This window comes from Schistocerca gregaria, chromosome 1, assembly GCF_023897955.1.
Source record: "Schistocerca gregaria isolate iqSchGreg1 chromosome 1, iqSchGreg1.2, whole genome shotgun sequence".
NCBI lineage: Eukaryota > Metazoa > Arthropoda > Insecta > Orthoptera > Acrididae > Schistocerca > Schistocerca gregaria.
In genome coordinates this window covers 970,627,095-970,647,336 of record NC_064920.1, presented here as the reverse complement: position 1 = coordinate 970,647,336, position 20,242 = coordinate 970,627,095, and the positions used below count along the sequence as shown (strand labels likewise).

The 20,242-nt window shown below is 44.1% G+C and overlaps 1 protein-coding gene across 4 annotated transcripts in view; it reads right to left on the bottom strand.

Moving 5' to 3' along the window:
- LOC126276649 (probable glycoprotein hormone G-protein coupled receptor) overlaps positions 1–20,242 on the bottom strand; it is a 1,482,411-nt gene that overhangs the window by 65,852 nt on the left and 1,396,317 nt on the right. For all 4 annotated transcript variants that reach the window (XM_049977295.1, XM_049977293.1, XM_049977296.1 and 1 more), the window contains one exon: positions 18,648–19,037. In XM_049977295.1, coding sequence (XP_049833252.1) covers positions 18,648–19,037 — 390 coding nt within the window. The remainder of the gene's footprint in view (positions 1–18,647; positions 19,038–20,242) is intronic.

Sequence of the window (20,242 nt, the reverse complement as noted above, 5' to 3'; positions counted from 1 at the left end):
TTACATTTTCCAACATTTACAGTTAACTGCAATCATCACACCAACTAGAAATTTTGTCTAACTTATCTTTTATGTTTCTATAGTCACTCAAGTTAGACACCTTACCGTACATCACAGCATCATCAGCATACAATCGCAGATTGCTGTCCACCCTGTCCGCCAAATCATTTATTTATATGGAATATAATAGCGGTCCTAACACACTTTCCTTGGGAAATCCCGACTATACCCTCGTCTCTGATGAACACACGCCATGGCGGACAACATAGTCGGTTCTTTTCCTTAAGGAGTCTCTGAGCCACTCACATATCTGTGAACTTGCTCCATGTGCTCGTACCTTCTATAACGTGTCAAATGCTTTCCGGAAATGTTGAAATATGGAATTTGACTGTTGCCCTTCATCATGTGTTTCGCACGAGCAATGATTTCACATCCATGCTGACTCGTCTACATAAGCTTCTGTCTCAAGAAAATTTATTATATTCAAACTAAGAGTATGTTCAAAGATTCTGCAGCAAACCGACGTTACATGTATTGGTCTGTAATTTTGCGGGTCCATTCTTTTACCGGTCTTATATACAGAAGTCACCTGCGCTTTTTTCCAGTCGCTTGGCACTTTGTGCTGGGCGAGAGATTCGCGATAAATGCAAGCTAGGTAAGTGGCCAATGACGTAGAGTACTCTTTGTAAAACCGAATTGGGGTTCCATCTGGAACAGGTGACTTATTGGCTTTCAGATCTTAGAAATGGTTCAAACGGCTCTAAGCACTATGAGACTTTACATCTGAGGTCATCAGTCCCCTAGACTTACAACTACTTAAATCTGACTGACCTAAGGACATCACACACATTCATGTCCGAGGCATGATTGGAACCTGCGACCGTAACAGCAGCGTGGTTTCGGACTGAAGCTTCTAGAGCCGCTAGGCCACAGTGGCCAGCTTTCAAATAATTCAGTTGTTTCTCTACGCCAGAGATGCTTATTGCTATGTTCTCCATACGGGAGTCGGTCCAATGGTCACATGACGCATGGCGGTGTGTTTGTACGGTTTTCATGCGTGACCTCTTTCTTGAATGCGAACGAGGGACTGAAGGGTAGTCTTTGACCCGTTTAGCGATTTTACATAGGACCAGAATTTTCTCGGGTGCTCTGCCAGATTTTTTAGTGGTAATAGTTGTTGTATGCTTCGCGCATAGATTTTTTCACAGACGCACGAAACCTACTAACTTTTCCTGTTTTCATTTGCATGTCCTCTTCTGAACTGCGAGTGCAATAGCCTCTGCTTCCTGAGCATTTTCCGAATTTTGCTGTTACACCATGGTAGGTCTTTCCCATCCTTTATCCACTTACCCGGCACATAACTCTCCAGGCCAAGATGTACAATCTGCTTGAATTTTGCCCATAATGCCTCCACATCCATCTTCCTGGAACATGTGACGTCCATTCACTCTCTAAGTGAGTTACTAACAAGTGCTTATCTGCTCTATCTAGCAGAAACACTCCCCTAGCCTTCTTGACTGATTTATTAACTCCCACAACCATAGTTTCTATTATGTATCACGATCGCTAATACCTGTTTCTGTACTGACATTGTCGATAAGATCTGGCCTATTTTTAGCTACAAGGTCTAAGGTATTTAAATTGCGTGTGGGCTGCCGAGCGAGCTGCTCAAGACAGTTCGCAGAAAACCTGTTCAAAAGTATTCCGTCTGTACCCCCGCAGTGGATCCATGGACATCGTAGTCTATACTATTCCTTAAGTCGCCTCCTACTAGTGTTGCATAATCCGAGTGTTTACGCGCTATGACCGTAGACTTCCGCTGCAGACCTTGCAACCGCTATAAGTATATATGTCTTTGTTAGAACCATTTCGCGGCAACTAAAACAAAGCTGGTTTGTATACTCAGAAGCCTGTTAAATGAATCCCACTTCAACTACGGCATCGTCGAGAAAGGGTTTGTTCGTGTGGGGAGCGTGTTGTTGGGATCAACGATAGTGGTCCAGAGTGATGTTCTCCAACGAATCCCTTTTCACTGTGGCGGCTGATTCTGCTCATCAGTGGAGAGAGGGAGAAAGGAACACGTTACACACCACAGAATGTTCATGAACGTTATCAGTATGGTCTAGACGATGTGGTGTTAGCAGTCATTGTGTAGAATGGCCAAACACCACTGCATATCTTTGCGCGACGTACCGTTACAAGCACAGCGGTATTGGGGCGTATTGCTTTGCATCATGCCCGTCTGATTAGAGGTGTACGGAGGTCCAGACTTTCTGTCTGTGGGCGAAAACGCCCGACCACACAGCACCGCTATGGTCTCGGACGCATCTGGAGATACTGAACGCGTGGAATGGCCTGGGCGCTCCCCGAACCTATTCCCTAACGAGTATGCGAGGATGCTCGAACCGTGCTAGAAAGGACTGTAACAGAATAACGCGTGCAAAATTGCATTAGTGACCGGTGAGGGCATATTCCTCACTGAGAGTCCGATATCAACCTTTATGTTGGAGGATTAACCTGTGTCAAACATGAACGCTATTTATTTCTTACCTTGCTTTCACACGTGGTGAAATCTGTACAGTTTTCCGTTATTCTTGCCCAACAATGTCTCTATTTCTCAGCAATTTCAAGCAGTATATTTCACGCACCTTAAGGTAGGCAACCTATCTTAAATCATCTGTAGTCAGAGCAGATGATGTAAGTTGGGATGCCTATCTTAAGGTGCGTGATATATTTTTCGGGCTAGTTTTATTTCACCCGTCCTATATAAGTACTGTGCGATCTGCAGGAAATAACATTTCCTTAAGGAAAGCGAATGCTTATTGTCAGAGTGCGACAATTTTGTTATAAACTGCAATGTCTAAAAGAACACTGCATGTATTAATAATGTGTCCTCTAACAAGACTGAGTCCCATGTAATACAAGAGACAAAATTGTTTGCTCCTGGCTCATTAAGAGCAGTCTCTTGCATCTTGAACAGTACATCAAATAACCACAATTGGTATCCTGTTATGTATACAGAAATTAACATAAAAGTTGTTGGTTACCACTGTACTGGTTGTAGACTACTTTTCTCGAGCGCATCTCGTTTGTTGTAGACTTCACGTTTTCAGTGTTGAGGAAAGTGTCCGAAACCCGGATCTCCCCCCCCCCCCCCCTCCGCTCCCACGCCCCTTATATTGGACTCCTTGGTTCTGAATTCTCTCGAACTAACCAAGTGAAAATAGTAGTTCAGGTTTCCGTCATTCTGAAAATGGGTGCAAAAGTCGACCGCTTCACTTGTTACTTACCATTTCGCAATTACATGTTTTGACAATGGAAAAATTTGTTACATTGTGCTGCATTTTTCGCTGTTTCTACTAGATATTGGCAAGTCAGAATTTCAACATATATGTGTTCTCGAACAGTAAGGTTTATGGTTAATGTTTATGACCAAACGATTTCATTTAGATATTTGGTTATAAACCTATTCTGTTAGCAAAATGTAGGCTGTGATTGCATAAACTATAACCCCTTCAGTTGCTTGAACCGGACCCCTTATTGTTTCATGTTTAAAGTTCAGTACAGACCTTTATTCTCTTGAAGATTCGAAGATAATAACAGGAAAGGTTGATCAAAGAAAATGGAGTCCTTTTCAAATGACTAAAGCTATTGATGCAGTTCAGAAAAAAGGTGGGTTGGAAGAAGGCCAATAAAAAGTTTAATGGTCCAAACACAACATTTAATCAGATTGTCCTACATGAAGTATGGTGCACCAGAGTAAGCGAAAGAATCAAAATAGGCAGACCTACAATTATAGGTAAAGACCTCGAAGAATAGCTGGTTTTGTATTGTCTTGCTATGAAAGCTTGCTTCTTTAGTCTCAGTCGTAATGACCTGTGAAAAATGACAGTATAATTGGGAGAGAAAAAAACGAACATTGAACACCTTTTCAAAGACTAAATTACTGGTGGAAAGTGGGTAAGTCTTTTTCTTAAACGTCACAAAATCAAATTGTCAGAAAGAAAGCCTATAGGAACATCGGGTAGCAGGTCTCTTGGGTTCGGGAAAGGAACCACAGAAAAGTTCTATAACCTTCTGGAAGGCATTATACCTACTTTGAAACAAGATTATATTTTCTCTTTTTTAATACCTTTTCCAATTTTGATTAGTTCTACACTCCTGGAAATTGAAATAAGAACACCGTGAATTCATTGTCCCAGGAAGGGGAAACTTTATTGACACATTCCTGGGGTCAGATACATCACATGATCACACTGACAGAACCACAGGCACATAGACACAGGCAACAGAGCATGCACAATGTCGCCACTAGTACAGTGTATATCCACCTTTCGCAGCAATGCAGGCTGCTATTCTCCCATGGAGACGATCGTAGAGATTCTGGATGTAGTCCTGTGGAACGAGTTGCCATGCCATTTCCACCTGGCGCCTCAGTTGGACCAGCGTTCGTGCTGGACGTGCAGACCGCGTGAGACGACGCTTCATCCAGTCCCAAACATGCTCAATGGGGGACTGATCCGGAGATCTTGCTGGCCAGGGTAGTTGACTTACACCTTCTAGAGCACGTTGGGTGGCAAGGGATACATGCGGACGTGCATTGTCCTGTTGGAACAGCAAGTTCCCTTGCTGGTCTAGGAATGGTAGAACGATGGGTTCGATGACGGTTTGAACGTACCGTGCACTATTCAGTGTCCCCTCGACGATCACCAGAGGTGTACGGCCAGTGTAGGAGATCGCTCCCCACACCATGATGCCGGGTGTTGGCCCTGTGTGCCTCGGTCGTATGCAGTCCTGATTGTGGCGCTCACCTGCACGGCGCCAAACACGCATACGACCATCATTGGCACCAAGGCAGAAGCGACTCTCATCGCTGAAGACGACACGTCTCCATTCGTCCCTCCATTCACGCCTGTCGCGACACCACTGGAGGCGGGCTGCACGATGTTGGGGCGTGAGCGGAAGACGGCCTAACGGTGTGCCGGACCGTAGCCCAACTTCATGAAGACGGTTGCGAATGGTCCTCGCCGATACCCCAGGAGCAACAGTGTCCCTAATTTGCTGGGAAGTGGCGGTGCGGTCCCCTACGGCACTGCGTAGGATCCTACGGTCTTGGCGTGCATCCGTGCGTCGCTGCGGTCCGGTCCCAGGTCGACGGGCACGTGCACCTTCCGCCGACCACTGGCAACAACATCGATGTACTGTGGAGACCTCACGCCCCACGTGTTGAGCAATTCGGCGGTACGTCCACCCGGCCTCCCGCATGCCCACTATACGCCCTCGCTCAAAGTCCGTCAACTGCACATACGGTTCACGTCCACGCTGTCGCGGCATGCTACCAGTGTTAAAGACTGCGATGGAGCTCCGTATGCCACGGCAAACTGGCTGACACTGACGGCAGGGGTGCACAAATGCTGCGCAGCTAGCGCCATTCGACGGCCAACACGGCGGTTCCTGGTGTGTCCGCTGTGCCGTGCGTGTGATCATTGCTTGTACAGCCCTCTCGCAGTGTCCGGAGCAAGTATGGTGGGTCTGACACACCGGTGTCAATGTGTTCTTTTTTCCATTTCCAGGTGTGTATTTTGCTTATTATTAGAAGGAATCCGAATATGGTAACTCTTTTTCAAACTCGCTAAGTGTAGGGTTTTTGAAAGTATTTTTTTTTCATAATAACTTTTAATGATATTTTCTAAGAGTAATTTATAAATGTTGCATAACACTATAAAGTAAATATTACAGGATTTTAAAACATAACTTCTCTATTCTTTAAAAATAAAAAAACAAAATCAGGAACCAGTTTTGGCAATATCCTCTAATAACAATGCCATATATAACATACACTTTTTATGAACTATTAACGAACGTACCGCGAAGTGTTAGGCTGTAATTTGCAGCTCAAGTGTCGCCAAGTGAAAGCCCTGTTAGAGAGGCGGCTATCGCCTGCAATCGCTGGTGGCGGCTACGTGCGGAGCACGGCTGCCGTACCGGCAGCAATATGATAGGGCGCGGCGAGCTGCAATATTCCCCACCTGAGTAGTCTGCCACTTGCATCCACCGGACAATCACATTCCGCAAGCGCCACATCGATTGATCCTGGAGAGATACAGAGTGACAGAGAGAGAGAGAGAGAGAGAGAGAGGGAGAGAGAGACTTTACTGTGCCACCAAACGCGGCGCTGGTACTGAAGTTGCGGCTCACCGACTATCGCTACTGGGGCATAACCGACTCTCAGGTTTAATGTTTCCGCTACGTGCAATATCGCTAAACTTTTTGTCGCATTGATACGGGACGTCATTATAGCTGAAAAAAAAAGACTAGAGGATACTACGGAAATGGACAGATAAAGACGTGCTTTTTCGACATCTCATATGATATTCTTCACTTTCAAGGATAAGGTGTGACGCCTGATCCACCTTATTGGGTCAGCCATATCCATGCCGTCTCCCCTAGGGTCTTCCGAGACTTTTTTACCATGTGGTATATATTTCATGACCTGTACTGGTAAACGCCTCTCTAACGTTCTGTTGACATGGTAATTTCATTTAACTCGGGGATAAACGTTTAACTTTTTTATTATATCTACATTCTTTTATTTTATAGAACCCTCTACATATTTCTACAGCTCTAAGAAATATAATTTCAGATCCATGAAATTCATTTCTCGGTCGCCGCGCGGGATTAGCCGAGCGGTCTAAGCGCTGCAGTCATGGACTGTGCGGCTGGTCCCGGCGGAGGTTCGAGTCCTCCGTCGGGCATGGGTGTGTGTGTTTGTCCTCAGGATAATTTAGGTCAAGTAGTGCGTAAGCTTAGGGACTGATGACGTTAGCAGTTAAGTCCCATAAGATGTCACACACACATTTCTCGGTCTTTTGGCAAGTGTCAAGTCTCACTGCCACAGCCACAGAGAGAAACAAAAACCGCCAATAAATTTTTGTATCTACATCTTTTTATGTACTTCTTGATCTTTTAGATTTTCAAGATAGTTAAATATTTTCACTTGGATTATCTTGTAAAAAATAAAAATATTTTACGTGTTCGACTCCTCTAAATGTATTATTTGTGTCTTATCAGTAGAGATGTACATATTATGTTCTTCGTACAGAAAACACTGTTTGTGGGTAGCAATTAGCAGTTGATCTTCATCTACATATATCATTAATTGCTCATCAAAGAGACAGCATATTTCTTTGTGTTTAACATGATCCTTTATCTCCAAATGAAAAAATGGCAATATATACTCAACTAATAACAGTGAACTACAAATAAAATTGAGGTCGATAAATAAATCCATAGCAACCGGAATACTAACATGCAAAACAAAAAACGCTACGAATTCGTTCACCAGTCAAATGGTACAGTATTGGAAGGCACAATTTTATCGAGTAATTCTACAAACGAGAATGCATGCATGTGTCGTTTGCTGAGGAAGTAACGCCTCTATTAGGGCGCATAGACACGGTTCCAGTATAAAATACAGTTGTGGAAGAGCTCGTTGTGTTAGTAGCCCACTCTGTTTCACATGTAGTTGACTGGGCTCTAGAACACTGTAGAGTTTAGATTCATCCTCGTAGCACTAGCGTTGTGTGAATGCTTGGCTGCTTCATGCCATAGATGTTTGTGATTCCTGTAGGATTACTTTGCACAAGAATTGTCTCACACTATCCAACGAGCTGGTATGTAGCCACGCGTGAAGTTCCTCAAATGACGCGCTTGCGTCAACTGCTGCGCCCTCAAGTTTGTAAATTACTGCTTTCTTGGCCCGTCCACGATAGCATGGCGTCCCTCATACGCTGCTTGCACAGACGGTTGGAATTTGTTGTGCAGTCATTCAGTGTTCAGTTCGCACGTGTCTACCAGCACAGTGGACAGCGGCCGTCATCAGTTTCTGATTCCAGTTTTATTACAGAGCGGTGAATTTCAGTCTTCCTGTCCACACTACAGCCGCAATTTCGCTGCCACAGGAACTGGAATTGTACTGCGGAAATGGAACTTCGTGTCTGAATTGTGCTGAAAATAAAGTATGTATTTTATGTGGAGTGTTAAAAACACATTATTTCGCGATTTGATGTATCACTGAATCTGAAAAAAAGTTCCGCTGTCGGTAAGATGCAATTCAGAGTAGAAATCATACAACCGCTTTTGTTAAATAACCGATTTGCGATATTAGGTTGGGCAGAGGAGGAATAATATAAACTGAAACGGGATGGGTGGCTAAATTTCGTATATGTGACATTTTAAAAATAAATTGCGTATTATTTTTCATATTGTTTCTGAGAAAAAACTGAACGTGAGATTGATTCTGTCAATAAAGCTTTCCACTACACTGACAGTGTGGGGGCGATCGTTGTCAAAAAATGGTTCAAATGGCTCTAAGCATTATGGGACTTAACATGTGAGATCATCAGTCCCCTAGACTTAGTACTACTTAAACCTAACTAACCTAAGGACATCACACACATATATGCCCGAGGCAGGATTCGAACCTGCGACCGTAGCAGCCATGTGGTTCCGAACTGAAGCGCCTAGAACCTCTCGGCCAGAAACAGAAACTGATCGCCTCGTCTCCCAGTGGGATGAAAGTCTTAAAGCGTGTGGCGATTACTTTTGAATGGAACCTTTCCATGGTCCCGTTGGGGCGGGTGTTCGGTTTTCATTTGACTGGCCCTCATACACTCCACTACCCATGTTTTGGTGTTGTCAATCTTCCTCTTATATCCTCCATTCAAGACATAGTCCTTTTTTCAGCAGTTCTCGCAAGTCTTTCCTGTCCCTAACAGAATTACAATATCATCGGAAAACGTAAAAGTTTTTTCCTTTCCTTCTCATGGACTCTTTATAATTGCCGTCTGGTTTTTCTGCAAGTTGTAAGTACCCTTTCGCTCTCTGTATTTTTCCCCTGACACCTTCGAAATTTCAGATTGCATTCCAGTCGTCATTGTAAAAAACGTTTTCCAAATCTACAGAAATTATAAAATAGGTTTGAGTTTCCTTAACCTCTCTTCTAAGACAAATCGTAGGATCAGTATTGTCTCGAGTCTTCCTGCATTCCTCCAGAATCCAAACTGGTCTTCCCCGAGGTCGGCTAACAGTTTTCCTATTCTTATGCAAATAATTTTTGTTAGTATTTGGCAAATCTTAATCTAATTGTTCGACCTACCAGCAACTGATTTCTTTGGAATTAGAATTATTACATTCTTCTTGAAGTCTGAGGGTATTTCGCCTGGCCCATACATCTGATCATCAGGTGGAATAGTTTTGCTATGACAGACAATCCTGTTGGAAGAACATCCGCAACTGAGCATTATACTAGAGGGTGAAAATACCGCTTCAGTTGTGGTGATAATAAAAGAAATTTACAACTGAAGCGGTATTTTCATCCTCTAGTATAATGCTCAGTTGCGGATGTTCTTCCAACAGGATTGTTCGTAGTAAAATGCCACGCAGGGCAGTTGGAACACATCACTAATTTCTGAATTTACGCAAGAGACTCTGACATCAGCCGATATTAATTTTAGAAAATGTGTCTAGCATATAACGTGATCCCCAATTGTATCAGAAGACAGTTCAATAGAATTACTGGTAGTTCACCATGTTACATTCAGCATCTCATGAAAACTGCTATAATTAAAGAAATTAGAGATTTATATTTAAAAAAAGATGTCTTAAATAAGAATGCCTATGAAACGCTCCTTAAATTATCTAAGGAGCTGACCCATTTTATTTTTGACGACGAATATGCGCATATTATGTATCTCAATGATTGTCTGAAGGATAATATTACTATGACGCATTATAGTAATGTGGCTTTATCCGTGCCCTCACTAATTAAAAAAATTACCTTCTTTCATGATGTAAAATGCGTCTCAGGTCGCATGTAAGCTTTGATTAGTTGTCGACTGTTGATTGGCAGGTTTTAAATTGACCCCACTTTCAATCTGTCGTTTTAGTGCTATAGTTGCTAGCTATTAATTGGCATATTACTTTCTGACAGTATAGACTGTAAGGTTTCACTGCTTTCCCTGTTGATCAGCAACGAGAGCTTGTAAATAGGAGTGGTACATGTGAATGTTTTTTTTTTAACTAATGACTGTGGCGCGTTGTTCCACGTTGCCACTTATATATCCCCACTAAATTTAAAACTTGTTTACCATTCGTGCAAAAGAAAAGTTTCATTGTGCCTTACGATTTACATAATAATCTTATATCGCAGCTACCACTCAGTTTTACCACAATTCTGTACCGACCTGTTCAATACGCTCCTTTACTACGCATAATGCACTTTTAACTTATTTCGTGTATTTTTATGTATGTTTTTGTTTTTTCTTCATTTTAAATGTAAACCACTAATTCAAATTGTGAAAGGCCGGGCTAGTGGCATCGCGTTCTTCTCTCCGTCAGTAGATGACAGCACTGTTGCACTTTGGTTTACCAATTTGCTTCCTCGTTCGCATCCGCTACTCCCTGTTCTGCGCTCATAGGTAGCACACCGCTCATAGTACACGTCCATCGCGGCCCTCAGGGGTCACAGCAGAGTGTAAGTGTCCTGGTATTATTTGTGTATTTCCCTACCCAGGCAGTCGTCCGTGGTATTGTCTAGTGTCACTTTCGCATTGACATAGGTTTCACAGCACCTAGCCCGACCGGTTGTTTCGAAAAATTTTATAAAATATTTTTATGAAATTTTTTGTTTTTAATATGTGTTGTGGCGTGCGAAAATTATTGCCCGCCTCTTGCTATTTCCAGTGCGACAGCCGAGGATGGGCTTATGACAGCCCGAAACCGGTCGTGATAACAAAAGAAATTTACAACTGAAGCGGTATTTTCAGCCTGTAGTAGTTTTGCTATGGCTGGCTCTCGCAAGGATATCAGTAGTTCTGAGGGAAAATGTCAAAAAGAGGATATCGCAGGAAAATGGCTTTGACAGCCTAGAACTGTGTGTCGTTCCCTGATAGTACAGTCGCACTCGCAACGAAGCACTATAGTGGCCGTTACTACATTATACGACTCAGTGGCACACTTCCCAACCGCTTGTGCCGTATTCCGCTCCGCCTCTAGCCCTGCTGCGTTGCAACGTAAGGTACCGACTGGACGGTCAGTCGCCACACCCGCTACTTCCGTGTTCTATGAACTTGTTCTGTTTTTAGACAGTTACGTGTGATACGGAAGAGCAACGTCCCGTTGGTAGCACGATTGCAAATTCACGTCTTGTTGCTGTCTGCCGGCACCTAGTAGAATTACTCAACAAAATAAACACGCAAATCTAATATCCTAAAGATTTCAACAAACTTGCTCTTGATGAAGCTAGACGGAACTTTGCCAAAGGGTAAAAGCTGACGGCAGAAGCATCTCTCTGAAAAAACAGTGTAACGTTTTATCGTTATCGTAACTTTTTCAGAAGCTGTAAGTGTGAGTGCTTTCTTCGGTCTTCCACGAAATGGACGTAAATGGCACAGGAGATTCACCCAAATGGACAATTTTAATGAAGAAGTGGTCTGAAGGACTGTGTTAGAATACTACATTAGAGTATCCTCTCTGCACGTAAAGACATTGCCTAACTACAGTACAAAGTTCAGTATTTGGACTCGGAAACGTCTGTTATTTGTTTTATAAAAGACAATGGATTTAAGTTAAGGAAATTTAACGATGGCCATAAAGTTCATATGGAAGAAGCGATAGTAGCTCATCGAGAGCTACATTTTCGTGGACTGTGCATTTATGGCATACGGAAGAGAATATATCTGTTTCCAGAATGAGATTTTCACTCTGCAGCGGAGTGTGCGCTGATATCAAACTTAAGATTTGGAAGTTAGGAGACGAGGTAGTGGCAGAAGTAAAGCTGTGAGGACGGGGCGTGAGTCGTGCTTGGGTAGCTCAGATGGTAGAACACTTGCCCACGAAAGGCAAAGGTCCCGAGCTCGAATCCCGGTCCGGCACGCAGTTTTATCTGCCAGGAACTTTAATAGATCTGTTGTTTATCTGGATGGAGCTTGGGTTTTGCAAAACTAGACCAACAAACACGCAATGTTACCTTGTGATGTATTGCGCCATTATCACCCTTTTAGTTTCAAAAACAATCGTCAAATCGTTAGCATCGCCGCAGCAGGTCTTCGGGCCGCAAATGTAACAGTACGTGTCTGACCTACTCGGAAATTGGCAGTGGAAAAAGCGAGGCAAAGTTTAATTTTTTGAGTCCTTCATAGTTTGTGGGCGACAATTCGTTTAATTCGAACTTGATTACCGAGGGGCACATCCCTGGTCGGTCCTTCACGACAACGACCCCGCAAAGCGAAGATCGTGTGGGAGGTTTGGGCGAGCAAACGAATCCCAGCCCTGGATAACGGGCCCTATTCGCCGGATTTGCCCCTGGCTGACTTCTGGTTGTTTCCCAAATTGAAGCTATGATTGAAAGGAGACCTTTAAGACGCAATTAAAAGCATCCAGGAAAATTTTACTGCAGTACTAAATGAAATTCCAAACAAGGACTACAGTGATAGTTTGAAAACGCTTTTAAAATGATTTCAGTTGCGTGTCAATTCAGGGGGAGACTATTTTGAATCAGTACTGTGATTTGTGTGTATAATCTGACTTGATTTTCATATCTATAGTCGTAACTTAACTGGGACACATTTTGTGCTTTTTGCGCGACTACAAGGTAAGTGGTAACGTGAAACTACCTACAGTTAGATCTATATTTTGGGTAATAGGTGCAGTGATGGAGAGTCTGTAACAGCTGCAAATATAATATCTTCGAAGGTCAGAGAATACTGTCGGTTCTACTAAGGCGAGCCATCGGAACAAGAGTCCTGACGGCAGCATTCAAGTTCTCAGGCGCTGTAGCGCACGGAGTCTCTCGTAGATAGATCGCATTCATAAGTGACACAATACAGTAGTGATATTTCAGATGTTACCACAATTCATGTTGTTGATTTCTTAACACCTTTTTGGCTGGAAGTTTCTACGAGGACAAACGGAACGCAGATTCATCAGCGGTGATATTTTTTGTTACACAGGCAAAGCAATTTCACATCTCTTACCGTATTTTATTTTTTATCTCGGAGTAGTTTTATGTTTTCACGACAAAATACACCGATAATCCAAAACATTATGACCACCTGTTTAGCCGGCCGCTGTGGCCGAACGGTTCACGACGCTTCAGTCCGCAACCACGCTACCGCTACGGTCACAGGTTCGAATCCTGCCTCGGGCATGGATGTGTGTGATGTCTTTTGGTTAGTTAGGTTTAAGTAGTTCTAAGTCTAGGGGACTGATGACCTCAGATGTTAAGTCCTATAGTGCTTAGAGCCATTTGAACCATTTTTAACCACCTGTTTAATAGTGTATTGTTCCACTTTTCAAAAACAGTACAACAGTGATTCTGCTTGGCATGGATTCTACAAGATCTTGACAGGATTCTAGAAGTATGTGGTACCAGATGTGTACACACAGGCCAAGCAGCTCCCGCAAATTACGGGACCCTGGTTTACGAGCACGCAGCTGGCGCCCGATAAGTGTTCTTATGGATACAGATCAAGCAGATTTGTGTTGGCCAAGACACTAATGCGAGTTCACTACAGTGCCCCTCAAACCACTGTAGCACGATTCTGACCTGGCAACACGGACGGTTATCTTGCTGGAAGATGGGGGGGGGGGGGGGGGAGAACTTCAGATATGAAGCGATGCAAGTGGTCCTCAATAACGTTCACATAGTTCACTTCTGTCGCGATACCATCGACTACCACCACAGATCCCGTGAATACCCAACTCAATGTATCCAATAGCAAAATTCTGCCCTCACCAGTCTGCATCTGTTCCACGGTGCATGTTTCCTGCAGTCATTCGCTTGGATGACGGCGTGTAAGGACCCCAGCCATCGACCAGGTGTTACAAGAAATACAATTCACTGGACCGGCGACACGTTTCTAGTGATTGACGGTGAAAACTCAGTGACGCTATGCCCATTGCAGTCATGACTGACGATGTGCTTAGGTCAACAAAGGAACACGTAGGGGTCGTGTGATATGGAGCTTCATGTTCAAGAACGGTGTGCTCCGAAACACTTGTGGCTACACCAGCATTGCACCCTGTCGTCAGATCTGCCACAGATCGCTACCTATCCTGGATTACACAGTGGGGGATCCTCCGACCTCTACGTTTTTTGATGAGACTTGGTCGTCCAGTACCATACGGCCCACTCGTTATTTCACCATCCTTCAACCACTTTCCATAGGTTCTGACGACAGCAGTACGCCAACAGGAGAGCAGCTACACCGTTTAAAGTATTCTCGTTTCCAGCCAGAGCTCCGCAATAACATGTCCTTTGTCAAAACCGCTTATATCAGTGGATTTCCGCATTTGCGGCCCATATCTTCGCTGTGACTGCCCATTCGTCTCTCTTCCCCTTACATTCTTTCTTTACTACGTCACGTGCCCGCTACACAACCAGGAGGCATTCAACTTAGTGGTGGGCAGTGGTCATAATGTTTTGGCTTATCAATGTATTTATCACATGCATCTATAAACTTTGACAATATCCACACTTTTGTCATTCCAAGTATGTTACCGTTTCAGGCTTTTGTACAGGTTGAGGCTTAAAAAATACTTTTCTTAAAATTTTTTATGAAGTTAGTTTTCACCGGCTAAAATCAGATGGATGACTTTATTCGGTATTTTTACTTACATTTGAAATTATCGCTAACTGGCAATTTTCTAAGTAGCAGAGATGACCTTTCCCCGCCTACTTTGATGACTATTTGCAATGCCTGTGGTATTAACACTTTGAAGACCGGCGAAACCACAGTGGTGTTATGCGCCAAATAACGGTCAACGGCCGGCGACACCACAGTTGTGTCGTGAGCATAGAATCGCGCAGTGGCCGGTGACAACACAATAGTACGAGGGTGATCCCAAAAATAAGGTTTCCTATTTTTTATAAGTACATAGACCTGTTTATTTCTACAATGGTTTACATCAGTTTACAGCTTGAACATTTAGCTATTTTTCGACTTGATCACCATTTCTGTCGATGCATTTTTGTGGAGCTGTGGCAGTTTTTGTATGCCCATGTCATACCAGCTCGCCGCCATGCTGTTCAGAAAGTTATGAATCGCTTCTTTCACCTCGTCGTCGGAGCTCAATCGCTGGGAGCACAATTAATGCTGGCAGGTACTGTGAGACTCTGAGAAAACCTAAACGGGCAATTCTGAACCGGAGAAGAGGAATGTTGAGCAAGGACGTGCACATTCTCCATGAGAAAGCTCGCCCACCCATCGCTCGGAGAACCGTTGTTCTCCTGCAACAGTTTGAGTCGAACATAATCACCCACCCACTCTATAGTCCTGACTTGGCGCCCAGTGACTATTACCTGTTCCCCAGGTTAAAAGAACATTTGGCCGGAAAGCGATTCAGCTCCGACAACGAGCTGAAAGAAGAGGTTCATAACTTTCTGAAAAGCATGACGGTGAGCTGGTATGACATGGGCTTACTTTTGGGATTACCCTCGTATCTTTTTCATTCTGTTGGTGTTTTGTTTAGGTAACAATAAGTTACACACGTCAACAAGTTTTCTGTTTTTATAAGTGCTGTGCACTTTTATCATGGCAGACGAAAGAGACGATACGATCATTTACGATGAATGCGCGTACGTCTTGTATGACTTCCCGGATGACTTGGCCGATTGGGAAGACGACATTGGATACCAAAAAAATGAAAGTGAAGCAGAATAGTCAGAAGAGAGAGAAATACATCCAAGAAGAATTCGGCGAACGCTACGGTTGCCATCTGATTCGAATCAATCAGACGAAGAAGACAGACTATGGTTTACTGAGGACCAATAATACATTTGAAGGATCTCCGGTTCCACACATATTTCCCAAAGATACACAGAGTGTCGTGGATATCGTAGAATTATATATTTGGAACGATCTACTTGTATATATTAGCAACGAAACCAACCAGTATTACAGTCAAAATTGCAGTAGAACGAAACTGGATAAAAAAATGCCAAATTTGTCGACTTTACGGGATCCGAACTTAGAAAATGATTTGGGCTTGTTATCCTTATGGTAACCGTAAAAAAAGCAAGGATCGATGGTTACTGGTCAACGAATCCGTTGATAGACATACCGATATTTCGCAATACGATTCAGACAAATATTATCATTTTTATAGTTTTCCGCCAACAACAATAAACCGCATAATGCCGATCGGCTTTTCAAACTGCAATTCGTAATTGGTTATTTTTCCAAAAAGCTTAAAGAAACGTTTAATCTAAGACAAATCATCTCAGATGATGAAGGAATAATACCGTGGCGTGGACGGTTAAATTTTAAAGTTTACAATCCGTCGAAAGTTCCCAAATATGACAAACTCATTCGGAGGCCGTGTGGTTCGAGTACGGGATACATTTCCCCATTCAAGGTATGTTCCGGCGCTGGACAATCTTTAGCAAAATCAATGATCGAACTTTTGACACCTTCTTATGGAAAGTGGCATCACCTCTACATGGATAATTATTATAACAGTGCAGAACTTGCAGAGAAGTTACTTGAAAAGAAAATTTGAGTTTTTGGAACGATACGGCAAAAAAGAGAATTTCCGGAAAAATTAAGGCCCGCAAAAGTCAATGAGTTTGAAGCTTGTCATCAACGGAAAGGTGACAAGCGGCCGGCGACAAGCCAAGTAATCCGAATTAGCGCTGCCGCCGCCAAGCGACTAAATTGTACGAGACGCGCGGACGGCAAAGTGTTAAGAAGAACGGTGTAATGTTCCTTTGTACATGCATGCATGTTCGAAGAAACCGCCACTGCGGCGGCTACAGCCGTTTTGAAATAAATGAAATAGATTCGCAGTTGCGAATACGAGCAACCATCAGCTGTATAAGGAAATGAAGACAATGAACATTTGTGCCGGATGGGGAAACGAACCCGGATTTGCCGCTTTGCGTGAGAGGTCGCTTTAAGCGCTTCGGCTGTCCGCGGAGGACTCGTGGCCGGACGGAGACTACCAGGTGGAGTCGTTCCTGCGTCACAAGCGGGGAAGTGCGGCACAAATTTTACTCTCACTCTTTTATACAGCTGGCTGTTCATATTCGCAACTGCGAATCTACTTCATTTATTTAAAAACGGCTGTAGTCGTTCTTCGAACATGCATGCATGTACATTTCATGTAATTTCGTGACGAGTACTATAGTTAAATATCCTGTAGGATAGTACACGACTGGCCATTAAAACTGCTACACCATGAAGATGGTGTGCTACAGACGTGAAATTTAACCGACAGGAAGAGGATGCTGTGATATGCAAATGGTTAGTTTTCAGAGCATTCACACACTGTTGGCGCCGGTGACGACACCTACAACGTGCTGATATGAGGAAAGTTCCCAACCGATTTCTCATACACAAACAGCAGTTGACAAGCGTTGCCTGGTGAAACGTTGTTGTGATCCCTCGTGTAAGGAGGAGAAATGCGTACCATCACGTTTCCGACTTTGATAAAGGTCGGATTGTAGCCTATCGCAATTGCGGTTTATCGTATCGCGACATTGCTGCTCGCGTTGGTCGAGATTCATTGACTGTTCGCAGAATATGGAATCGGTGGGTTCAGGAGGGTAATGCGGAACGTCGTGCTGGATTCCAACGGCCTCGTATCACTAGCAGTCGAGATGACAGGCATCTTATCCGCATGGCTGTAACGGATCGTGCAGTCACATCTCGATCCCTGAGTCAAAAGGTGGGGGCGTTTGCAAGACAACAACCATCTCCACGAACAGTTCGACGACGTTTGCAGCAACATGGACTATCACCTCGGAGACAATGGCTGCGATTACCCTTGACGCTGCATCACAGACAGTGGCGCCTGCGATGGTGCACTCGACGAGGAACCTGGGTGCACGAATGGCAAAACGTCATTTTTTCGGATGAATCCAGGTTCTGTTTACAGCATCATGATGGTCGCATTCGTATGTGGCGACATCGCGGTGAACGCACATTGGAAGCGTGTATTCGTCATCGCCATACTGGCGTATCACCCAGCGTGACGGTATGGAATGCCATTGGTTCCACGTCTCGGTCACCTCTTGTTCGCAGTGACGGCACTTTGAACAGTGGACGTTACATTTCAGATATGTTACGACCCGTGGCTCTACCCTTCATTCGATCGCTGCGAAACCCTACATTTCAGCAGGATAATGCACGACCGCATGTTGCAGGTCATATACGGGCCTTTCTGGATACAGACAATGTTCGACTGCTGCCCTGGCCAGCACATTCTCCCGATCTCTCACGTCTGGTGAATGGTGCCCGAGAAACAGGCTCGTCACAATACGCCAGTCACTACTCTTGATGAACTGTGGTATCGTGTTAAAACTGCATGGGCAGCTGTACCTGTACACGCCATCCAAGCTGTGTTTGACTCAATGCCCAGGCGTATCAAGGCCCTTATTGCGGCCAGAGGTGGTTCTTCTCGGTAATGATTTCTCAGGATCTATGCACCCAAATTGCGTGAAAATGTAATCACATGTCAGTTCTAGTATAATATATTTGTGCAACGAATACCCGTTTATCGTCTGCATTTCTTCTTGGTGTAGCAATTTTAATGGCCAGTAGTGTAAAATTAGATTTCCTGGTGTAATTGACGGTGCACGAACGTACCTGGCGAGCAGTATGACGAGGTCGCGGCGGTACTGCGCCGTGAGGATGGCGTACAGGTAGGGGTTGGCGCACGAGTTGAGCGGGTAGAAGAAGACGAGCAGGATCTTGGAGCGCGTCACGTCGATGAGCGGGTAGCCGGCGACGGCGGTCAGGCCGAAGAAGGCGATGGGCGCCCAGCACGCGAAGTCGGTGAACACGAGCAGCGCCATCTTGTTGGCGACGGTGAGCTCGCCGGAGCGCGGCGCGGCGTGGCGCGTGTCGCGGCCCAGAGAGGCGTAGATCTGCGCGTAGCAGACGGCCACCATCAGGAAGGCCAGCCCGTTGCCCGCCAGCAGCACCACCAGGTACGCCACGTCGCCCGCGCGCCGCGCCTCCATCGGCAGGCAGATGCTGCGGGCACAGGCCGTCGCCGTAATCTGACCCATACGCCACAGTCTGACGCAACCGTAGAGTAAATATCTCTGGCGTGAGCATTCATTCACATGCGCAGAACAGATTTTGTGTTGTCGACATACATTGCCGGATTGGTCACGTGTTCTCGGGACGTCGTGTGTTTGTCCGTATAACGCTCTGTATATTTTGAATGTCACCACATCCCTAGTACAGACGGATTCTTTTCGAACGTGTCGTGGCTTATTTATGTATGTTGCGCAGACATTTTAACAGTATCCATTTGATACCGGGAATAAACCAGCTACGTAACTTTTAAGGGCAAGTGATATTACATTCTGCTTCTTTGCGATAGGTCTCACAGTTCAGATGCACTCGATTTTTGGTAGTTTTCGGTATGATACGGCACTTTATAGTATTACAGAACCTAACGTACATTTTTGCAGTGGTAGTCTTGCAAAACCACTTGATAATATGCTAGTACTTTTGCACGGGTCCGAAAAACACCGAATTTGCTACACATTAGCGATTACATTCCTGCTAATTCGTCCTTTTTTCTGCTATTTCTGCGTATTTATTTTCTCGGATTTGAGACCTAAAGCACAATTTTTCTTATTGGTGAGACTCTGAAGTGTTTATTTAACGCATTTTACGTACTTGCTCCCAGCTCATTAAATAAATAGTAGACTGAGTAAGAAGGGGAAAAAAAGGCGATCGGAGAATAAATGTACTGTAAAGCAAATACAGTTGGTCATGTAACAGTCAACCCATATAACACCATTATGGGAAGTGGAAAGTGACACAAATGAAAGAGTTTGGGGACATGTTTACTAATATTTTACGCTTGTTAATCAAATGGTTAAGAAAATGAATTGGAGGCGAAATACACCAAAGAAGATGAATGTGTACTTTGATTAGCTACACTATTGTGTTTTTTATTTGATTTGTGCAGAAATTGGTAGTAGGGGCTGTGGAAAATTGAAAATAGTTGGTATAGCTTCTACCTTCAGCCACACACGTCCAAACTTTTCTCTGTCTAAACATTCCGCTTCAAAGTGTTTTGAACATACTTCGGAATATTTTGGGGGGACAAAATTACTCCTCCTTATTTTCTGGAGCCACATCTTTACTCGTTGTTCATCCTTCGGGAAACTAAAATATAAATCACACACAATCATTCGCCATGTCCTAGACACACTTAACAT